General features: G+C 38.3%; 1 protein-coding gene across 1 annotated transcript in view; it reads left to right on the forward strand.

Moving 5' to 3' along the window:
- The window catches only part of LOC134493048 (fer-1-like protein 4), a 37,354-nt gene extending 18,423 nt beyond the window's left edge, over window positions 1-18,931 (forward strand). Inside the window, exons 14-29 of the mRNA XM_063297290.1 lie at window positions 186-355; window positions 2,482-2,613; window positions 4,568-4,607; window positions 5,296-5,414; window positions 7,070-7,201; window positions 8,367-8,477; window positions 9,116-9,243; window positions 9,844-10,014; window positions 10,208-10,362; window positions 11,182-11,360; window positions 12,001-12,086; window positions 12,707-12,805; window positions 13,421-13,662; window positions 15,829-16,118; window positions 17,326-17,426; window positions 18,252-18,931. Of these exons, the coding sequence (XP_063153360.1) occupies window positions 186-355; window positions 2,482-2,613; window positions 4,568-4,607; window positions 5,296-5,414; window positions 7,070-7,201; window positions 8,367-8,477; window positions 9,116-9,243; window positions 9,844-10,014; window positions 10,208-10,362; window positions 11,182-11,360; window positions 12,001-12,086; window positions 12,707-12,805; window positions 13,421-13,662; window positions 15,829-16,118; window positions 17,326-17,426; window positions 18,252-18,432 (2,336 nt within the window). The 3' untranslated portion in view covers window positions 18,433-18,931. The remainder of the gene's footprint in view (window positions 1-185; window positions 356-2,481; window positions 2,614-4,567; window positions 4,608-5,295; window positions 5,415-7,069; window positions 7,202-8,366; window positions 8,478-9,115; window positions 9,244-9,843; window positions 10,015-10,207; window positions 10,363-11,181; window positions 11,361-12,000; window positions 12,087-12,706; window positions 12,806-13,420; window positions 13,663-15,828; window positions 16,119-17,325; window positions 17,427-18,251) is intronic.
- Window positions 18,932-19,303: the final 372 nt, after the last annotated feature.

The raw sequence follows: 19,303 nt of genomic DNA on the forward strand, positions 1-19,303 counted from the left end.
GGAGTCCACACATCTTCAAGTTGCCAAGGTTGAGGAACACTGATCTAAAGGAATGTCCTGATGGGTCACACCTAGAAATGTTACAACAGATGAAAGCATGCATTTGCATTAAACATGTGGTTAATACGTGGGGGTTGGACTAGAAGACCTCCAATGTCCCTTCCAATTCTATGATTCTATTTCAGGAAGGAAAGCTTCAGTTAAACCAAATGTCTCCCAAAAGGTGATGAACATTGGTGCAGCTGCTGGGCAGACCGTAATAAATATTGGTGCAGCTGCTGGGCAGACCGTAATAAATATTGGTGCAGCTGCTGGAGACTTAGGAAGCAAAGCTAATCCCCTCAAGCTTGTCAAGGTGAGTACAGCAAAGGTTCAGGTTCACTCTGACAGAGATTCTGCAATGTGGATTGTATAACGCACATATGGATGTTTTAGAAAAATTATTGATACAATGGTACTGACTAAATGGCAAAGAAGGAAATATAAATGGGAAATGCAAGAAAAGCAATCAAATAAAAGGGTAACCTAAAATACTTTGAGAGCCAGTTTGATGTAGTGGTTAAGGCACCAGGCTAAAAACTGGGAGACTGTGAGTCCTAGTTCTGCTTTAGGTACAAAGCCAGCTGGGTGACCTTGGACTTGTCACTCTCTCTCAGCCCTAGGAAGTAGGCAATGGCAAAGCACCTCCAAAATTTTGCCAAGAAAAGTGCAGAGACAGGTCCAGGCAGTTGCCAGGAGTCAAGACTGACTTGAGGGCACCCCCCCACCCCACTTTAGTCTCCATAGATAAAGAACAAGATAAGAATTCCTTCTCTTTTCTGTATATATAAGGTAACTGAACTGGCAATTTTCCTTCCTTGCTTTTTTACTATCGTGAAGTATTTATATGGCTGCCTGATTCAAACCATGTGACTCTGGGCATCATACAAAAAGGCAACCCCCCCCATATAATCAATCAATACAAAATAACATATTTCATTAAAACATACTAGAACAATTCCAGAATTGAAATCTTCTTCATTTAGGGTCTCAACACACCCTGACCCCGAGGCCTGGGGAAACAGCCCAAAGGCCTGTAGTGTTGGGGCCCAACCATATGTTGGGGAGAATTTTTTTCAGTGGGCTGAGGCTGCCACAGAGAAGGCAGAGAAATCCTGCAAGATAACATGTGTTCAATGAAAGGACCTGGAGTGTGCCCTCCCTGTTGAAATGTGTGGGGTGGGCACATATCCTTGGGAGAGTCCTGCAGCTAACCTGTTTCTATGCCATGGAAGGCTTTATAATCAGCACCTTGAATTGCACCCTGAAGCCTAATGGGAGCCAGGGTAGCTCGCAAAGTAGAGGCATATGGGCCTAACGAGGGAAACACATGACTACCATGCTGTTGCATTCTGGACCAATTGATGCTTCCAGATGGCCTTCAAGGGCAGCCTGATATAGAGTGCATTGCAATAATCCAGTCAGGAGGTGACTAAGGTGTGGGTGACCATGAGCAGGACCCCCTGCTTCAGGAACAGGTGCAGCTGGCACACAAGACAAAGTTATACAAAGGGCCCCAGGCTACAGCAGCCACCTGCTTTTCAAACAGGACCTGTGAGCCCAGCAGGACCCCCAGATTGCACACTGAATCCAACTGAGGCAGTGCAACACCATCCAGATTCAAGGATGAAACCTCTCCAATTCCCAGATTCCTAGGGCCCCAAACCCACAACTACTTGCTCTTGGAATGGTGGAGTGGAAGCCTGTTCTTCCCTATCAGATCCCCAAAGCCTCCAGACACTGGACAGAACCTTGACAACTTCACTTGGATGGTTGGGGCTGTGATGTACAATTGCACATTATAAGCATACTAATGGTACTGCACCCCATGCCAAAGAATAACTCCCCTCAGCAGCTTTACTATCTAATGTAGATATTAAACAGGAGAGGGGAGAGGGTGGAGTCCTGAGGCACACACAAAGCAGTGGTCTCAGACTAGACCACTTTTTCCCTCACCAACACTGACTGGAACCAGCTCTGCAGGAAGGAAGGAGGAGGAGAACCAACATAGAGCAGTGCCCCCACTCCAACCTCTGAATGCTGACAAGAGATCAAAGAGGGCCAGGATGGATGCACTACCCCATTCCAAGCCCACTAGAGGTCATTAGCAAGCATGCTCAAAGCTATCTCAGTGTTATATCCTGGTCTGAAAGAAGTCCACATAATCTGCTTTCATCAAGGACCCTTTGGAGCTGCAGGTTGACCACCATCTCAACAACCTTCTTACCTCAACACTAGTGATGAGGTAACATCATCCTCCACATCTGAGTTTATGGGAGGCAAAACAGGCCATGTGGTATACAATTATAGTAGGGAATTGCAATTTATTTCAGGAATGATATAAGGATTTCATGAAGTAATCTTGCTGGATGTTGTAGAGGTCCAACAAGATTGTTCTACATTTGCACATAATGAATGGAACTTTATGTCATTTATATTCAGGCACCACTGAAAAAAATACCTATTGATAAATTGGTACCAAAAGAGGAAGAATTTGAGGAGGAAAAGCCTGAGAAGGAAGAACTGGATTGGTGGTCTAAGTACTATGAATCATTAAAAGAATTAAATAACCAGGTAATCATGGACATTATAATATAATTTGATGAGATATGGGACTGAGTTGGATGAACCCAAGGTCCCTTTTAACTTATTGATTCTATAATTGCAAGCTTGGGATACTAGGAGATAGAGGGACTGTTCAGTAATATCTGCTAAAATAGGTCTGGTTTTGTTAGGTAAAATAGCTGCCAAATATTTTCTTTTGTTAAGGAGATAGCTGGATTATAAAGAGTCTTGGGTAATTTGTGATTAGCTCCTAACACTTGGAAAAATAAAGGAATAAAGACACTTTCAAGTGGAGCTGATCTCCTGATGCCCTGCGTAGGCACATCCATGCAATATTCTTGGTAACTATATGGAAGTAGTTTACCATTGTTATCTTCTGGGATTTTTTTTTAACTTCCCAGCCTAACCACATCCCTGGTCTTCTCAGATAGTCTCCCATTCACGTAGTAACTAGGACTGACCCTTCTTACATTTCTAGATCAGCCAAGGCCAGTTAAATGCTGTAGGGGATGGTAATGAAATCTTTAGTGAAGAAGCTACAACTTCTGAGGCAGGTGAAAATGTTGGGCTTGATCCTACTAACTGCAGTCAGAGTAATAATAGAGAAAAACAAAATCAGTTAGAGCAAGACAACAGAGATCCAACTCTTGAGGTATCTTTGGGAGCCCCAGTCCCCTTAGAATTTTTTAGGAGAATACAGACGTATTAGTGTTCATGGTGAATATCTCTGTAGATGCTCAACCAATGTACATGAGTAAGTAAACCATGGGTATTAAAAAATATATTGTACCACCAATACCTTATTCTAAGGAAACCAAAAATTTAAGAATCATGTGCAATGCAGGACATTTCAATTTATGAGGCCAATATGTAAAACAAAAGACTAGAGCAGAGAAGTGCAAAGCACATATAATTAAAAAGAAATTAATCCATTCAGGAGAATGAAAGATATTCACACTTGAATGGGGGAAGTTCAAAAGAGTAGGTCACCATCACAGGCAGGGGGAAGTCTCATTTTGTTTTAGTGATGTTTTATGTTCTAGAATAAGTCATATTCCTTAAAAACAACAACAACAACAACAATTCCATTTCTTTGTGTTTGCAGAGTGCTCTTTTCCTTTCTTTTTGGTTAACTATGAGTTTTATCATTAAGGTATATTCTCTAGTATCTGCTCAAAATAACTAGGTTCATTTGATAGTCAGTAGCACAACCTGAATCCAGTAAACATAGATAGGTTTATGATTTTGATGCAGTATTTAGATATTCTTATCTCTGGATTCAGGATGAGAATTTTATGAAATCACCCTGCCTCATTCTGGAAACTTTACAGGGGTCTGGATATCATCATTATGCTTTCCCATAATTTTTCTTCCCTTTTCTTATTGTAACTCCATGAATGAGCAAAAGACAATGAACATTTAATAGCACTAGAAACCATCTGTCTAAAAATATCTCAGTAGTAATTTTTTATCAACAGGTTAAGAAACCTGTTGATTTAATTTAGATTATGAATTTCTTTTTCACAATTCCATGTTTCTGTCTTTGCTCTTAAGTGCATTAGCTGATTTTCCAAACAGAGATGGGCTGCAATCTCTTCTCAATATACCTAGGGTTAATTCTCAGCGTGTCTTAATTACTGTATAGGATTGCACTGTCAGCATTTTTTCAAGCTCTATGAAAACTTTCCATTGTTACTAATAATAAGAACTCTACAGAACAGGTTAGAAGAAGAAACTCACAAACTAATTTAAAATTAGAGGAAGAGAAAAAAATGAAAAAATGAATGCCGAATATCCTTATCCATAATAGGTTGTTATTATATAATCAGTATTTTGACTGCAGAATTTATTAATTTCTGGCATTTTACTTTAAAGTTCATATTAGAAAACTGGTTAAGACTGTAGAATGGTAAGTCTGACTGACATCTGTTATAACTCAGTTAAAGGTCGTTCTCTTTTGCAGGCCCTTAGTGATGAAGAAGAGGATGATGCAAATGACCCGGGTGAGTTAGCTATACTATAGAACAGCATTCCTTAACTTCGCGTCTTCCCAATGTGTTAAATTACACCTTCCATCTTCCATAATTAGTCTACCCAATAGGAATTATACCTCTCTGGAGGTATACCAGGGGAGGGGAGGGCTATTGACAAAATTACCAGGACAAAATTTCTCCAGATTATTACCTATTTGAAGTTTCAGTTTCCTTTGCAGGAAAGAGACCAACACTGTTTTTGTGCACATCTACAGAATGAACAGATATTGTAACTAAGCACAAAGTCAGTGGTTTATCCCCTGTGACCTCAGTTCATTATCCCAAAATTTCTGCTTTCTCTAAAGTGCCCAGTTCTTGCAGTGTCATCTGATTCTGACTATCTGAACAGACGCTTGCCTTACAAATACTTAATTCTCTCTAGGAGAAGAAAAAGAGAGTTGTGACCAGGTCATTGTACTGTAGATAAAACTTGATTTTTGCTGTTAACTGCTGGAAGAGATCACTAAACCGGTCTGGTTTCCTTCCTTGTTGATTAACTATTTTCCTATTTGTTTCCACCTTCTAAATAGAAATAAAAATGTTTGGCAGTAGAGAAAAAAAAAGTAAATTAAATTGTCGACTTTACTGGACTATTCAGAATCACTGCAGCCAGCACCTAGCACTGTGAGCTGAGAAGAATACCCATTTAATTTCTCAGTATCTTCTTTAGATGGAGGGAATCTGAATGCTGCTTCTCTTGATGAGGATGTAGAAGATGAAATAGCTGTTGAAGCTGAGCCAGTTCGTCCGAAAAGGAAACTTATAGCAACATTAAAAGTAAGTCTTCCTGTTGTAAGTTATACAAGAGTGGTTTTGGTGCTTTATTGATTTCAGTGAGACTATGGTTGTCATATTTCATTTATCTGACTGACATCACTTACAAGCTTAGGTAAATCAAGTGCATTTACTGAGGCGGTTCTACCAATTTATTCAGATGGATTCCTTACACATTACAAAATGTTGAGAGAGGAACAGAGGAAGGAATTTATGTCAGACCATTCAAATTTGTTATGATAAAGGCATCAGTGTTCATGTTGTCTAACCTTTGTCTTTCTTCTCTGAAGCTAAAAGCCCAGTAAAGCAGGCTGAGTAGAGATGTAGCTGGTTGCTATGTCCTACCGTCCTTGCTTTTGCTTCTGCTAATAGTACGTGCCTCTTCTGTTAAACAGAAACTCTCAAGAGTATTGTGGCACCTTAAAGACAAAAGAACATATTGTGACATACGTTTATGTGATCTTGAATCCACTTCATAAGATAGCATCCTAAAGTTTGGTTGCAAAATTGGCGATATTGGAAGAGTCAAGTCTGAGGAAAATGAAATGTAAAAAGTAAAGAATATAAAGTAAGATAATGATAGTAGCTATCCATAAAACAGTGCTGTTGATAAAATAAACATCTTTGTATTTGATCAGCTAATTAATACTTGTAATGAGCTAAAAATCTGTAATCTTGATTCAGGCAATGGATGATAGAATTGAACATTTTGATAAATGATAGCTCATCTATTTCAGACAGGTGTTCTTTAGTCACTAACAATATGTCCTTCTGGGAAGTTGCAGTTTTCTCCTGCTGGCTTCAAAATACTGCTTTTTAAAAAAAATATCAGATTGTGCCCATTTTATTCTTTTGCATAGAGACTGGCTTCTTGAATGGTGTGCATATGTACTAAATAATTATAGCAATTTAAGATGACACTACAGGTATATATATCACATTGAAAAATAAGTATACAAAGACTTATTTTCTTAGTATAGAAATATACTAAGGATTTCTGGCTGATAAATAAAGTACAACCATCAATGTGATTGCACAGGTTGCACAATGCTGTGATGAAAGAAAATTGCATCGTTGTAAAGTAAAGCTCTATAGCTGTGAATGAAAACATGAAATGGACTGCCAACACAATATACATTCATTTCCTGTATTTATTTTACAATTTTTGTATGCCATCTCAATCACTCGGTCTCAGTGTTAAATAAGACAGCAAAAGGTGTAAAAAGAAGTAATCAAACCATTAAGGGTATCCAATCTCCAACCATATGTTTTTATCAAATTATTCTTCAAGTGCTGCTTGACTGAGTATTGAATAACAAGTTCAGTTATTATATTCAATTCAGGCGAGGTGCTTCATTGCTATCATCATCCTTTGTACAACAGCCACCCATGAGTCAGTCTCTTCCAGATATATTGGATCAAGCCCCATAAGCAATGGTCATCATGGGTTATGACTATGCAGTCAAGAGCAATTGAAGTCCAGCTCATTAGGATGGTAATGGATAGAAAGAAGCTGTTATGGGAAACATGTGGATGACAGGAGTTACGCTTTGTGGGAAAATGTGAGGACAAAGGTGGGCAGGGCGGTGATGAGTTAATTTTTCTGTTCTCTACTAGATCTGTTATGTTCAATTACTTTAGTGTGCATTTTATTCCAGATCTATAGTTCAGAACTAGAGAATGAGTTTGACAATTTTGAGGACTGGTTATGTATTTTCCCACTTCACCGTGGAAAAGCTAATGAAGATGAAGATGGGAATGAGGAAGAAAAATTTGTGGGGAAATACAAGGTAGGAGCACTTTAAATCATATTTATTGCTATTGTATAAAATGTATTTCTAAAGAATCAAGTGACCTTGATTAATTACAGTAATACAGAACAAACTATTCAATTTCGTACTACATTAATATTGCCAGCGATTTTATTCCTGTTATGGCCAAATAATTATTCTGAATCTTGAGTTGACTAATTTGTTTGGCCTAGTGGCCTATCAATGTTTCACAGTTCAGTCTTACTAACTCCCTCATTGGCTTTAATGGAATAATCACTCAGTATCTTTGCTATGTGCTTTCCATAATTCTTGGTCCCAGCCTTCTGTTGCTACAGTCTGGAGATATTTTTTACAAATGGTGAACTTCCTTTTGCAGTAATTTGGGAATACAACTGCTAATTTGAAAAAAAGTCTGTTGCAATGCAGTCTATTATTGCAACACACTCTACATGGGGCTGCTCCAAAGCTTCAACTGGTCCAGAATGTGGCGGCACAAGCAGTGATGGGCTTGCCATGGCATGCCCACGTGGCACCTTTGCTCCATGAGCTGCAGTGGTTGCCAGTGTGTTTTCAGGTGTGATTCAAGGTGTTGGTTATTACCTATAAAGTCCTACATGGCATAGGGCCTGGCTATTTAAGGAACTGCCTATCTTCCACAGTTTCTACCAATCTGGTATGATCTGGCAGAGTGGGCATGCTCCAGGTCACCCTTGATTAAACTGTGTCATATTTCAGGACCCAGGAAGTGTGTCTTCTCCGGCCTCTGAAATGAGGTCCCTCCTGAGGTCTGTACGGCTCCTGCCCTGATGGTGTTCTAGAGGGCCTTGAAAACCTAGCTATTTATCCAGGCCTTGGGATAGGATGGATGGGACCCCCCTGTTTGTAATGTTTTAGGTTTGTTTTGTTGTTTGGATTGCTATATTATAAGTATTTTGTACTTGTTCTGGTTAATTTTTTCTATTTTGTTGTTTTATGTTACTCTATTGTGAGCCACCCAGAGTTGGTTGGAGTCAGGTGACATCCAAATTGAATAAAAATAAATGAAATAAAAGTCAGAAATATTCTGCTAGTACAGAAGGGAAATGAATAGCTTCTTCTCAGCTGTAGGGCTTTTCAAAATATAAAATACTAGAAAATACTTACTACTTAAGTAGCACATTCTTCTTAACTCCCTCTACTGCAGGGTTCATTCTATGTTTATCGAGCTGAAGAGGCAGGTGCAGAACACAAGATCTCCCAAGGCATCCCCAGAAATAGACCCATCAAGGTCCTTGTCAGAATTTATATTGTCAAAGTAAGTATCTTTATATTGACTTCATATCTACAAATACGGATTTCTGATTTGGGATTCTAATATTTCTTTAGAAATATTTAGGCATTTTTTTGAGCTATACTGTAGATAGGTCGGTTTCCAAAGCACAATCTCTGTTACTGAAATAACAGAGATCCTGTCATTATTTCAGTGCAGGCCACTACTTATTTACTGTACTCCTAAGCACCGTGCTTTCATAAATTGAAGAGTAAAATATTATGACAGAACATTCCTCTGACATTCTCAGGTTTGGGTACTTTCAAATGAAGAATTCCTAGTGATGTTGTTGACCCTCCCTTGCAGATTTTTTTTCCCGTTAAGAAAATAGAACACATGGTGGGAAAAGACAGGAGGGTTAATTGTGGAAGGTGCGGTTTATAAAACCGTGAACTCTCCAAGGTAATTGCATGATAAAAATTCATTTGTAAGCAATCTAAGCCTCCTTTCAGATGGGAAGATGTAGGTTTACCACAAATTGCATGAAATTTCATTATGTTGATTCCACACCAATTTGCAGAACAATTTTTGTCCTGTGGTTGCTGTATGATTTTGTATTCTGTCAATATGATAGTATGACAATGTGTATTCTGTCAATATATCACATGTTACTGTTTCTTTAGGCAACTAACTTGACACCAGCAGATCCCAATGGCAAGGCAGATCCCTATCTTGTGGTTAAAATTGGCCAACAACAAAAAGACACCAAGGATCGATATATCCCAAAACAGCTCAATCCAGTTTTTGGAGAGTAAGGATGTGTTTTTATCTTGTATCTGTTACATCTTCTCTAAATTGATTCTTGCCTTACCACAAGATTGTCTCTATTTCAGAAGAGTGTACCCATTTGTTGTAGACATAAAAATAAAGGAATGTGCATTCCTAGCATCAGCCAAATGTATATGTGATTCTTTAGGATTGATAGTGGAGCTTTTTGTAGGACTGATAATGTAGAGAAATGAGAAAGTCAAATTACCTTGCAGCAGAGAAAGAGAGAAACTGAGGTTATAGTTGGCTAGTATGCTCATGAGGATGAGGAGTAAAAGAAAGTACATTGCTAGTAAAAAGTAAAAGAAACAATTGCAACGGTCTGATACTTACCTGGCTACATGCAATAAGGAAGGAAGGTGGACCAGGGACTTTAAGATGAAAGAATAGTCTTTATCAATTTGCCAATGGATGCATCCAACTGGTACTCCTTTTATTTGAGCATTTGTTTAGAGATATAAGTTAAAGGAAATGCTGGTATAGCAAGCAGTAAAATGATTGTTGTACAGAATCTATTTTGTTATGTTCTGTCTTTGGTTGCTATCTCCCACTGATATTTTTTCTCTCTCTATCTCATATTTAGAGTACTGGAGCTTACAATATCCTTTCCTATAGAATCAGAACTCACTATAGCAATATTTGACCATGATTTGGTTGGATCTGATGATTTAATTGGGGAGACCAAAATTGACTTGGAGAACCGATTCTACAGCAATCACAGAGCCAACTGTGGAGTGGCCTCACAATATGACACGTATGTATTAGAGGAGCAGTCAAGGTGACTGTGAATCCCTCTCGTCATTTTACTAGGATTCTGTAGCTTTGTCAACAGAGATTAAGATCTAATGCTTTCTGCTCTACAGGAATGACAGCACTAATAAACCAGTTTCATGTCTAGTCTAAACCTATTAAAATACAACATACTCATATCTATTCATTTGTTACAGGGAGGGCTACAATATGTGGCGAGATGCTTTCAAACCCACACATATCTTGGAGAGTTTATGCAAGAAGAATGCGCTCCCCTCAGCTGAATACAGGGCAGAGGAAGTCAAAGTAAATAACAAGATTTTCAAAATTCCTCCTGAAGCTTTTCCTGAAGGTAATGGTACATACCTCTGATGTAATTTTTATTTCAACAATGCTGGACACTTATTTCCAAACCTGAACATGTATTTCCATGTAATCCTGATTGTAATTTATGCAGGACCTTAATTTGAAGTCTTTGAATGTGCTGGAACAGATTTCCCTCACCTGGTGATTTCGAGAAGTATTTGACTTCAACTTGTACCACCATCTTTTTTAATGGGAACCGTGTTATATTTCTGCTGGCTGCCAACTTATTCTGCTGCAGAAGGCAGATATTTTCCTAGATAAATTTTGTTACTTTTTCTTCACTTTCTTTGAGGAAATTGTAAGTGATCTCCCCTAATTTTATCCTCTTCAAGTGAGGCTACGTTTCAACTGGGCAATTGTGTCTGGTTCATACATCACCCTAAGCCATAAAGCTGTTTGGGAGGTTTGCTTTAGCTTCCTCTGTGCAACCAACTATTATGGTTATAGCCATGGCTTATAGCTTAGCATACTGTGTAAATCCAGAGAGTTTGAGTTTATTCAAGAAGCTGTTTTAAGCAAACACAAAGCCAGTCATACTTAAAACTGTCAAAAATATATGGTGTGTGTGTATGTGTGTAGTTTTTTTGTTCCACACATTTCCAAATCTTATAATTAAAGTATCAACTCCCACCAACTGGGATATTTTTCCAAATTCAGTGGCATTACTATGGTGCATGATTAGAAACTGAAACTGAGCCAATCTCACATATCACATTAAGCCCTGAGCTTAATCCAGTCTTGAACAAGTGCCATATGAGTTACCTAAAAAGTATACTCTTGCCTGTTGGGATCTGTTATATTTTAGAAGCCTTGGTAAAGGACAACAAAGAAAATGATGATGAAACCTGGTTTGCCTATGATGAGCACAAGGCTTTGTATGTTCTTCAACACTGGGATGAGATGCCTGAGTATGGATGCCAATTAGTACCAGAACATGTGGAAGTTCGATCTATTTACAACCCAGATAACCCTGGTATTCTGCAGGTAAAAGCAGAAAGTTGGTTTACACATACTGTAGCACTGTTCTATCTTGCATCCAACATTTACATATGTATCTGTAGCTTAACAGCGGTTGCCTGCAAAATATATGTAGGAACACATGCATGGCCTCCTGTTCTAGCACAGCCTTCCCCACTCATACCTTCTGTTCTGGGACTTCAGCTCCTATAATGACCATCCATGGGCAGAAGGCTACTCTAATACAATCACAGCAACATGGGTTGACATTATTATTCTGGCCAAGTCAAGCTCAGTTCCTGGTAACTTTATAGATATGACAGTATAGTTTTCTTGGCATAATTGCAAAAATTGTTTGCCTTTTACCTTCTTCCTGGATGTTTTTTTTCCATTTTGCTGTCTATCTGAAAGCTCTGGGATTTCTCCAGAATCTCCTATCCAACCACAAACTAGGCCTGACCCTACTTAACTTTTGAGACCTATCAAAGTTGGTCAGGTGCTCCATGTATTTGGGCAAAGCTATATCAAAATAGAAAGGAATTGCAGTTCCCAAGTTGCAGTGTAAAACACAGATGCATGGAATAATACTGAGCAGCTTAGGCTATTGACCAACAAAGGAGAGAACATTGTCAACAGCTTCAGTCATTTTTTTTGTTTGTTTCTCCAGGGTTCTCTCCACATGTGGATTGACATGTTTCCAAATGATGTCCCTGCACCGCCACCTGTCAACATCAAACCACGACTTCCAATCAGGTAGGGGCCTCTGTGAACAGGAATGCGAGCCAATACTTATTTTATCTTTATAAAATGTATTATGTATATTGTGTGCACTGGATAAAGATTTGTGATGTGAAATTCTCTATTACTACGAGCATCTAACCTCTTTTGCCTACTTTCAAACTGGAATGCAAATTGCATCACCTTACCATGAGTGAAAATTGCATTTAATATGCTGAGAAAAGGGTTAATTACAGTTAATTTCATGTAGATGTCTTTTCAAGTAGAAAACTGTGCACTTGTGTGTAATATGCTCTTAAGAATGGAAAGTAAAATATGTATAATAAAGCAAGAAGAACATGCAGGCTAGAGTCAAACCCAAAATAACTCAGTGGTTTGTGAGAAGAATCTGTAATTCTTATATGGAAACCCTGGAAATCATATTGAATACATGCTATTTTTGCATTAAACCAAGTGCAGAGAATCTGCAGTTAACACTTTGTTTGCCAAGGAGGTTTTTTTCCTACCAGCCATGGGCAAGGAGCTCCTCTGCCACCCATCTAATATGCATCTTTGCAATTAAGTAACAAATCAATCAACCAGTCAATCAGGGATATACAAGAAAATAATTGTTTTTGGGTTTTTTTCTTTTTCAGTTATGAACTACGTGTTATTATCTGGAATACAGATGATGTAATTCTGGATGATGTCAATCCAATAACAGGAGAAATCTCCAGTGACATATATGTAAAAAGGTACATTTGCTGGCGCAGATTTAGACAATCAGAAATCTGTCTCTGGGCCAACCTACCTGTTTCATTAAATGTGTGAATTGGACTTTTATATATTTGTATTTGTGTGAGGAAGGTTAATCTGCATTCATAATTATCCTGATACAAATTCCTCCTGTCCCATGGTTCCTTTTATGTTTTTAAAGAAACAGGCACAAATCATGCATTTCATGTGATGTGAACTTTAGCCCACACTCAGTCTGTGGATTTTTCCTTTGTCCTGCTATTTGGGAGTTAATCAATTTAGCATGATTTTTTGTTTTTTGTAGCAAATATTAATCTGTTGACATACAGTAGACTCTGCATTTTGCCCTAATATATTCTCTAGTTGGGGCACCAAAATAATGCTGCTGCTTCTTTTTTTTCAAGTTTGCATATGAAAATACATGCCCTATATATAAAAATGTGGACATTTATAATGTGATGGAGGCTAACGACTGTGTGACTGAGACATATAGACTTCAGGCGTGCATGAGCAGATCTCTATTCCTTGCTCCACTGTTGTCTTATTTAGGATTTGTATTCTGTGTCATCCTTATACTAAAATGTCACTAGATGCTAATGAAAGTTCTTCTGCAGCTGGATCAAAGGACTGGAGAAAGACAAGCAAGAAACAGATGTTCATTTTAATTCTTTGACTGGGGAAGGCAACTTCAACTGGCGGTTTGTGTTCCACTTTGACTACCTTCCAACTGAGAAAGAGATAACTTACAAAAAGAAGGATTCTATTTTTTCTTTGGAGGAGTCAGAATTCCGTGAGCCGGCTGTCCTAGTCCTTCAAGTCTGGGACTATGACAGGATTTCAGCAAATGATTTTCTAGGTATTCTTTTACATGTACAGAATTTGAATGTTAGCTTGTTTTAGTGCATGGCACAAATAGGAGAAAATCTAGGTGAAAAAGACCTTCTATAACTTTGCTCCCAGTCATCCTGAAATTGATCTGCTATTTTAAAGGTGTCCTGTTCTATGAAATAAGGAGGGAGCCAGAAACAGGAAAAAGAACTATTTCTATTCCCACTATTATTCAGAGGACATGTCCCATAATGCCAGGGCAACTGATTTTCAAGGGTCTCTTCTCCTCAGTCTTGGATGTTTTATGTAGCTATATGCAGCAAAAGTCATATTACCCATTTATATAGATAAAATTCTGTGTCCAGTTGGTGAAGCAGTAAAAAAGAAAAATGAATACACAGCACCACCCAGTGGTTACAAAGATATCACAGTATAAAGTCTAAAACTTCAGGGTGATTCTGCTGGAGTTCAGAAACATTAATAGAGTCTGTTTGGGCATCAATTACATCTATGTATCTATGTATCTATGTATGTATCTATGTATGTATCTATGTATGTATCTATGTATGTATCTATGTATCTATGTATCTATGTATGTATGTATGTATCTATCTATCTATCTATCTATCTATCTATCTATCTATCTATCTATCTATCTATCTATTTGAACAGCACGTAAAATATCAGATGCATTTGTTCTGGTAGCATCTTTAAGACATCAATTTTTCCTTATATCAGTAATGATAATAGTGACAACAAATTGTGACAAAACATTTAAGTTAGAGATAATGTTTTTAACTAGTGAAGATGTTAGATTCTGGGAAAGCTATGAAGCCAAGAAACCCATAATAATCTAAATAAATAGTTAATAAATGTTAAATAATTGTTATGTAATATTGTTTGTCTAACAGGTGGCAGGACCTTGTCTGGGCTCAGAAGCCAAGCAAGGTTAAGTCTGATTAATTCTTGGCTGGGAGACCACCAGAAATTCCAGGGTTGTAGAGTAGGCTGAGAAGTCAAGAAATATTGTAGATGAAGAAAATGGCAAGCCACTTTCCTACAGTTACCAAGATAACTACTTGGGTGTGTCCAAGACAAGCTTCAGTTGAGAGTCCCTTTACTTTAAACATTCTCTGGTATCCCTGGGTAGGTTTTCTTAGCTAGCCTCCCCCCCGACCCCCCTTGTGATAGGAAGATCTATATGGATATCAGGAACTACTTTAAAGAACCTGAAACCAGATAGTCCATTGGGAGTGCAAAGATGGAGACAAGAGATCTCTCATGCTGGTCCAGTGTGGGTTGGTACATCGTATGTTGGCAGCTGCTAGTTTTCTGCTCTGATTACAGCTTTTCTAGTATCTGTAATAAAACAAGAATGGATTCTCTACCCTGAGTAATAAACTGAGTGAAGCTTGACAGTGGGAAGTTCTCTGAAATAAATTTCACCAGCTATGAGAGTTATGTAGGGATAAAGTAACACATCAAAAATCAAGAAGATCGTATAGTTCAAACAAGACTCAACTAGAGCAGGACGCCATTTTATATATCTTCTTTCCCAGGAGGACCCAGTGATCAGCCTGGTCAGTTGGGTTAGATCAGGTGTTGCAGTTACTTCACTGAGAAGTTGCTATCTTCAGTCAGTATTTCATCACTTGAGCAAGTTGCACCAGAAGTAGCAGTCTGTAATAATGGTGCATAATTGCATCAAATTATAGTAGTGTAAGATTAGTAGAAGATGGGCTTTGTTCAAGAATTGACTAAAGAATAGTTCTTCAGCCTCAGAATATGGGCTTATCTGTGTTCTTGTACTACCTTTAAGAGGAAGTTTGAAGAAAATGGGTTCACACTTTTTTCCCCACGTCAGACTACTATGCCCTCTTTTTCTTTTTGTGACTTGATCAAACCTGTCTTACCTTATCCTTACCCATCTTGCAGTCAACTTTCTACTTGTGCCATGGTGTTGGGAGGCTAATGCCTAGAAGATTCTGCCTTGAGCAGGATTCAGCAAGATGAGTTTATGGTCCAGTCATACTGTGATTTCTGCAATAACGTTATAGGCTGTTAAGATTTGATGTCATGCTAACCGCAACCAAAATTAATATAATTCCCAGTAAATTAAAATGTTTTGCAATTATTGCATATATTGCTTAAGTGGCCAGTGCCTGATATTCTCTCTTCTTTGCTGCCTTTCTAGGGGCCATTGAGTTAAAGCTGAATGATATGGTGCGAGCTGCCAAGAGTTCAGAGCAGTGCACTATCAAGATGGCCAAGGAAAAGGCCATGCCGCGGTTTTCTATCTTTCGAAACAAACGAATGAAAGGGTGGTGGCCCTTCATTAAATTGAAAGGTCAGGAAGACATTGAAAGGGAGGAGAGGGAGGCTAAGCAGAAGAAAAAGAAGAAGAAGAAGAAGAAATGGAGGAGATCAATTAAGCCAGAAGATGTTGAGTTTTCAGATCCTAGTGGGAACATCTTCATCTTAACAGTAAGAAAACATGGAGCAATACTGAAGTGGTGCCTGAAAGGCTAAGGGGTGAATGTGCAGGCTCAAACCCAGCTTTTATTTTAGGGCTTCCTATCCTTTAAAAACATTTCTGATTTCCTGGTCTCCCTATTCCTTCTTCCCTCTTAGCTGGCAGGCCATACCTTTGTGTCAAAAGTGATGCTTCATTTTGGAATTCCCTTTTACAGAAAGTCACCAGGCTGAATCTGTGATGGACTGCAGTAACACAGCTGGTTCTCGGGAAGGAGGCAGCACATTCCAAGAAGGGGTCAGGACAAAAGACAACATAGCCCAGAGACAGAACGTGGGAAGACGATTCAGAGTAGCCCCACCCTGGAGCCTCCCAGGTTATTTCCCTTAGATTAGAGTAGATTTAGTGTGGCAAGATTCTGCCTATACAGTGTGATCCAATAAAGAACTGAACATTAGCTGGACAGATTCCTTGTCACTCTTGGGCTAGGCCTGACAGAATCCATGATCAGTTTCCAGATACTAGGAAAAAGCTTTGAATTTCATCAGACTATACCTGGGGATTTGTATATTTATGGCAGCTATCAGCATAAAACAAAAACTGGACAGAAAAAAAAGAATTCAAAATAAAAATAAAAGTCTCAAAGGGCCACTGATGCCAAAGTGTTTTGCATCAGAGAAAAGAACAAACCAACCTCCAGGGACAGGAAGTTGGAAAAGATGAACTTCAGAATCAGAAAGGCTTGCTGCCAACCATGCTGTGGACAGAGGTGGAACATGTGGGAGGGCATGTGGACAGGTGTGATCTTACAAGATTCCAAGCTAGAAGTAAATGAGATCTGCACTACTCTGAGCACAGTGGAAATATCTTTATCTTGCTCAAGGGTAACGTGTTTAAAGAGGGCTATGTTGTCACATGCAGAACATAACATAAAAGGCGCCTCATATTGTCAGAAGCCACTGCATTTTCTAACCATCAGTCAGAGCAGTTGTTCTTAAAGACTATGAACTGACTCCTCCCATTTCTCTGATGTGGAATTCTACTCTTAGCATGGAATTTCGTTGGCTAACTATATGCTTAATTTGCTTTCAATTTGTGGAAATTGTGTTTCCTGGAGAAAGATTTTGGTTCATTTGTTGTGTTTCTTGCATTGGACTTTCTTTAATCAGAAAATACTTGAAAACGCCAGCTGCTGTTTTACGGTGTACTTTTTTCCAGGGAAAAGTAGAAGCTGAATTTCAGTTATTGACTATAGAGGAAGCTGAGAAAAACCCAGTTGGTCTGGGGAGAAAAGAGCCAGAACCCTTGGAAAAACCCAAGTACGTGCTGATAAATGTATGCAGATTGTCTTACCAATAGCCCAGTTATAGATCCAACCCACATCTGCCCTTGCTTTCCCACTCAAAATGGTGCCAGTGAAAAATAGTGGAGGCTTCTCTAGGATCCTACTGTTTGGGTGTGTGAGGAGTGGGCTGACTGTAAAGTTAGGATAATTTTATACGAATGTGGCTCATTTCCAGTCAGATGTCCTGATATTTTGCTTTCTTCTGTATTTTCTTATTTTTTACTATCATCTTGGGTCTAGATGGCTGGAAAGTGGTAAGGGAGAGAGATCCTAAAGTTACCAAGGATCAATTTATATCCAGAATTATCATGCTGCTAAAATTGCCAATTATGTTGCTAATGAAATAGAATACATTAATTGAACTGGAACATATTCAGTTTAAAAACTGGCAATGTGATTTGAAAGATCTTTAGCTTTCTAGGTAGTGAGGCTAAAGCAAAGAATATTGGCTTAAGGAGAATAAGGCTATCAATGTTTTGTAGTCATGATGGCTATATCCTGCCTCCAGAATGAGAAGCAAATTTTCTCTGAATATCAGTTGCTGTTACCCAACAGAAAGATAAGGTTGTTGCCTTGTGTTCTGCTCCTGGCCTTCCTTTAAAGAAGATAGGATGATGAACAGGATCGACCTTTCTGCTTGAGAAGGGGCCTCCTTATGAACCCAAGCTTCCATATAGTCAGCAGGAGTCAAATATAGGGTGTATTGCTTATATATTTTAAATGTTAGCATTTGGCTGATTGGCTTTTTTTTTCACCTATCTAAAATATACTTTCTGCATCCCTCTTCTTTCTCCTTAAGTCGTCCCAAAACATCCTTCAACTGGTTTGTGAACCCCATGAAAACATTCGTCTTCTTCATTTGGAAACGGTACAAGAAGTACATCATTGCTTTGTTGATTATTGCAATTGTGACCATATTCTTGGTTCTTATTCTCTACACAATGCCTGGATACATCAGTGAGAAGATAATAAATGGCTAAACAAGCACACTTCTTCCCCAGCAAGTTGGGATTTAATAAAGGAAGATAACAATGACTTCTGTATCAAAGATCTTAGAGAACATAAAACATAGCTGCCTAACTGCATACAGCATTTTGAAAATGTGTCTGCCACTGAAAAGAAGATACTGTCTCTATCTGAGTATTCAGACTGCCAACTCACATATACAGTTGGTGATAACAATCTCTGAAATAAGTTTTTTACCTGTCAATAACTCTGAAGATAAAATTCCAATGAAAAACAGACTCTGTGACCTTTATGGATAAAATAAACAACTGCATCTTAAACAGAAAGCAGGGGAGGTGTAAAAGCACTAAAAAGTAGTCATACAAAAGGAGATTGTTTTATGCTTGTGCTGTCTGTGTTCCCAGATCACAAGTCTGTGGGAAAATGAATTTCAAATAGTCAAAATACATGCTATGGAAAAAATCCTAATATTATAGTGTAAGATGAGGTGATAAGGCAGTAGTGGGATGAATTTTATTTTTGGAAAAATCAATCAATTGTTAGCATTTTGTATTTATAAAAGTACATAGGAAGAAAATACTGCAAGCAGACCAGTTTTAATCATGGGAAAAAAACATAAATTTTAGAAAGTGATTTGGACAACTTGGTAATTGCATTCATACATCCATCTCCTCATATACTTGGTACATCACCGGTTGAGTTGTACCAAGCTGAATAAAAGGTTATGGTGGTTCGCTGAGGGTACAAAAAACTATTAGGGTCTAGTTGAATCTGTAGAAATATTAAGAGTATCAAACACTTTTGTGAGTTTTGCCATGGAAGTGCACAAGTTGTGCAGGTCTGATCTATATCAACCCTACATACTTTATAGATAACCAAACAGTG

This window comes from Candoia aspera, chromosome 3 (genome assembly GCF_035149785.1).
Source record: "Candoia aspera isolate rCanAsp1 chromosome 3, rCanAsp1.hap2, whole genome shotgun sequence".
NCBI classification, from domain to species: Eukaryota; Metazoa; Chordata; class Lepidosauria; order Squamata; family Boidae; genus Candoia; species Candoia aspera.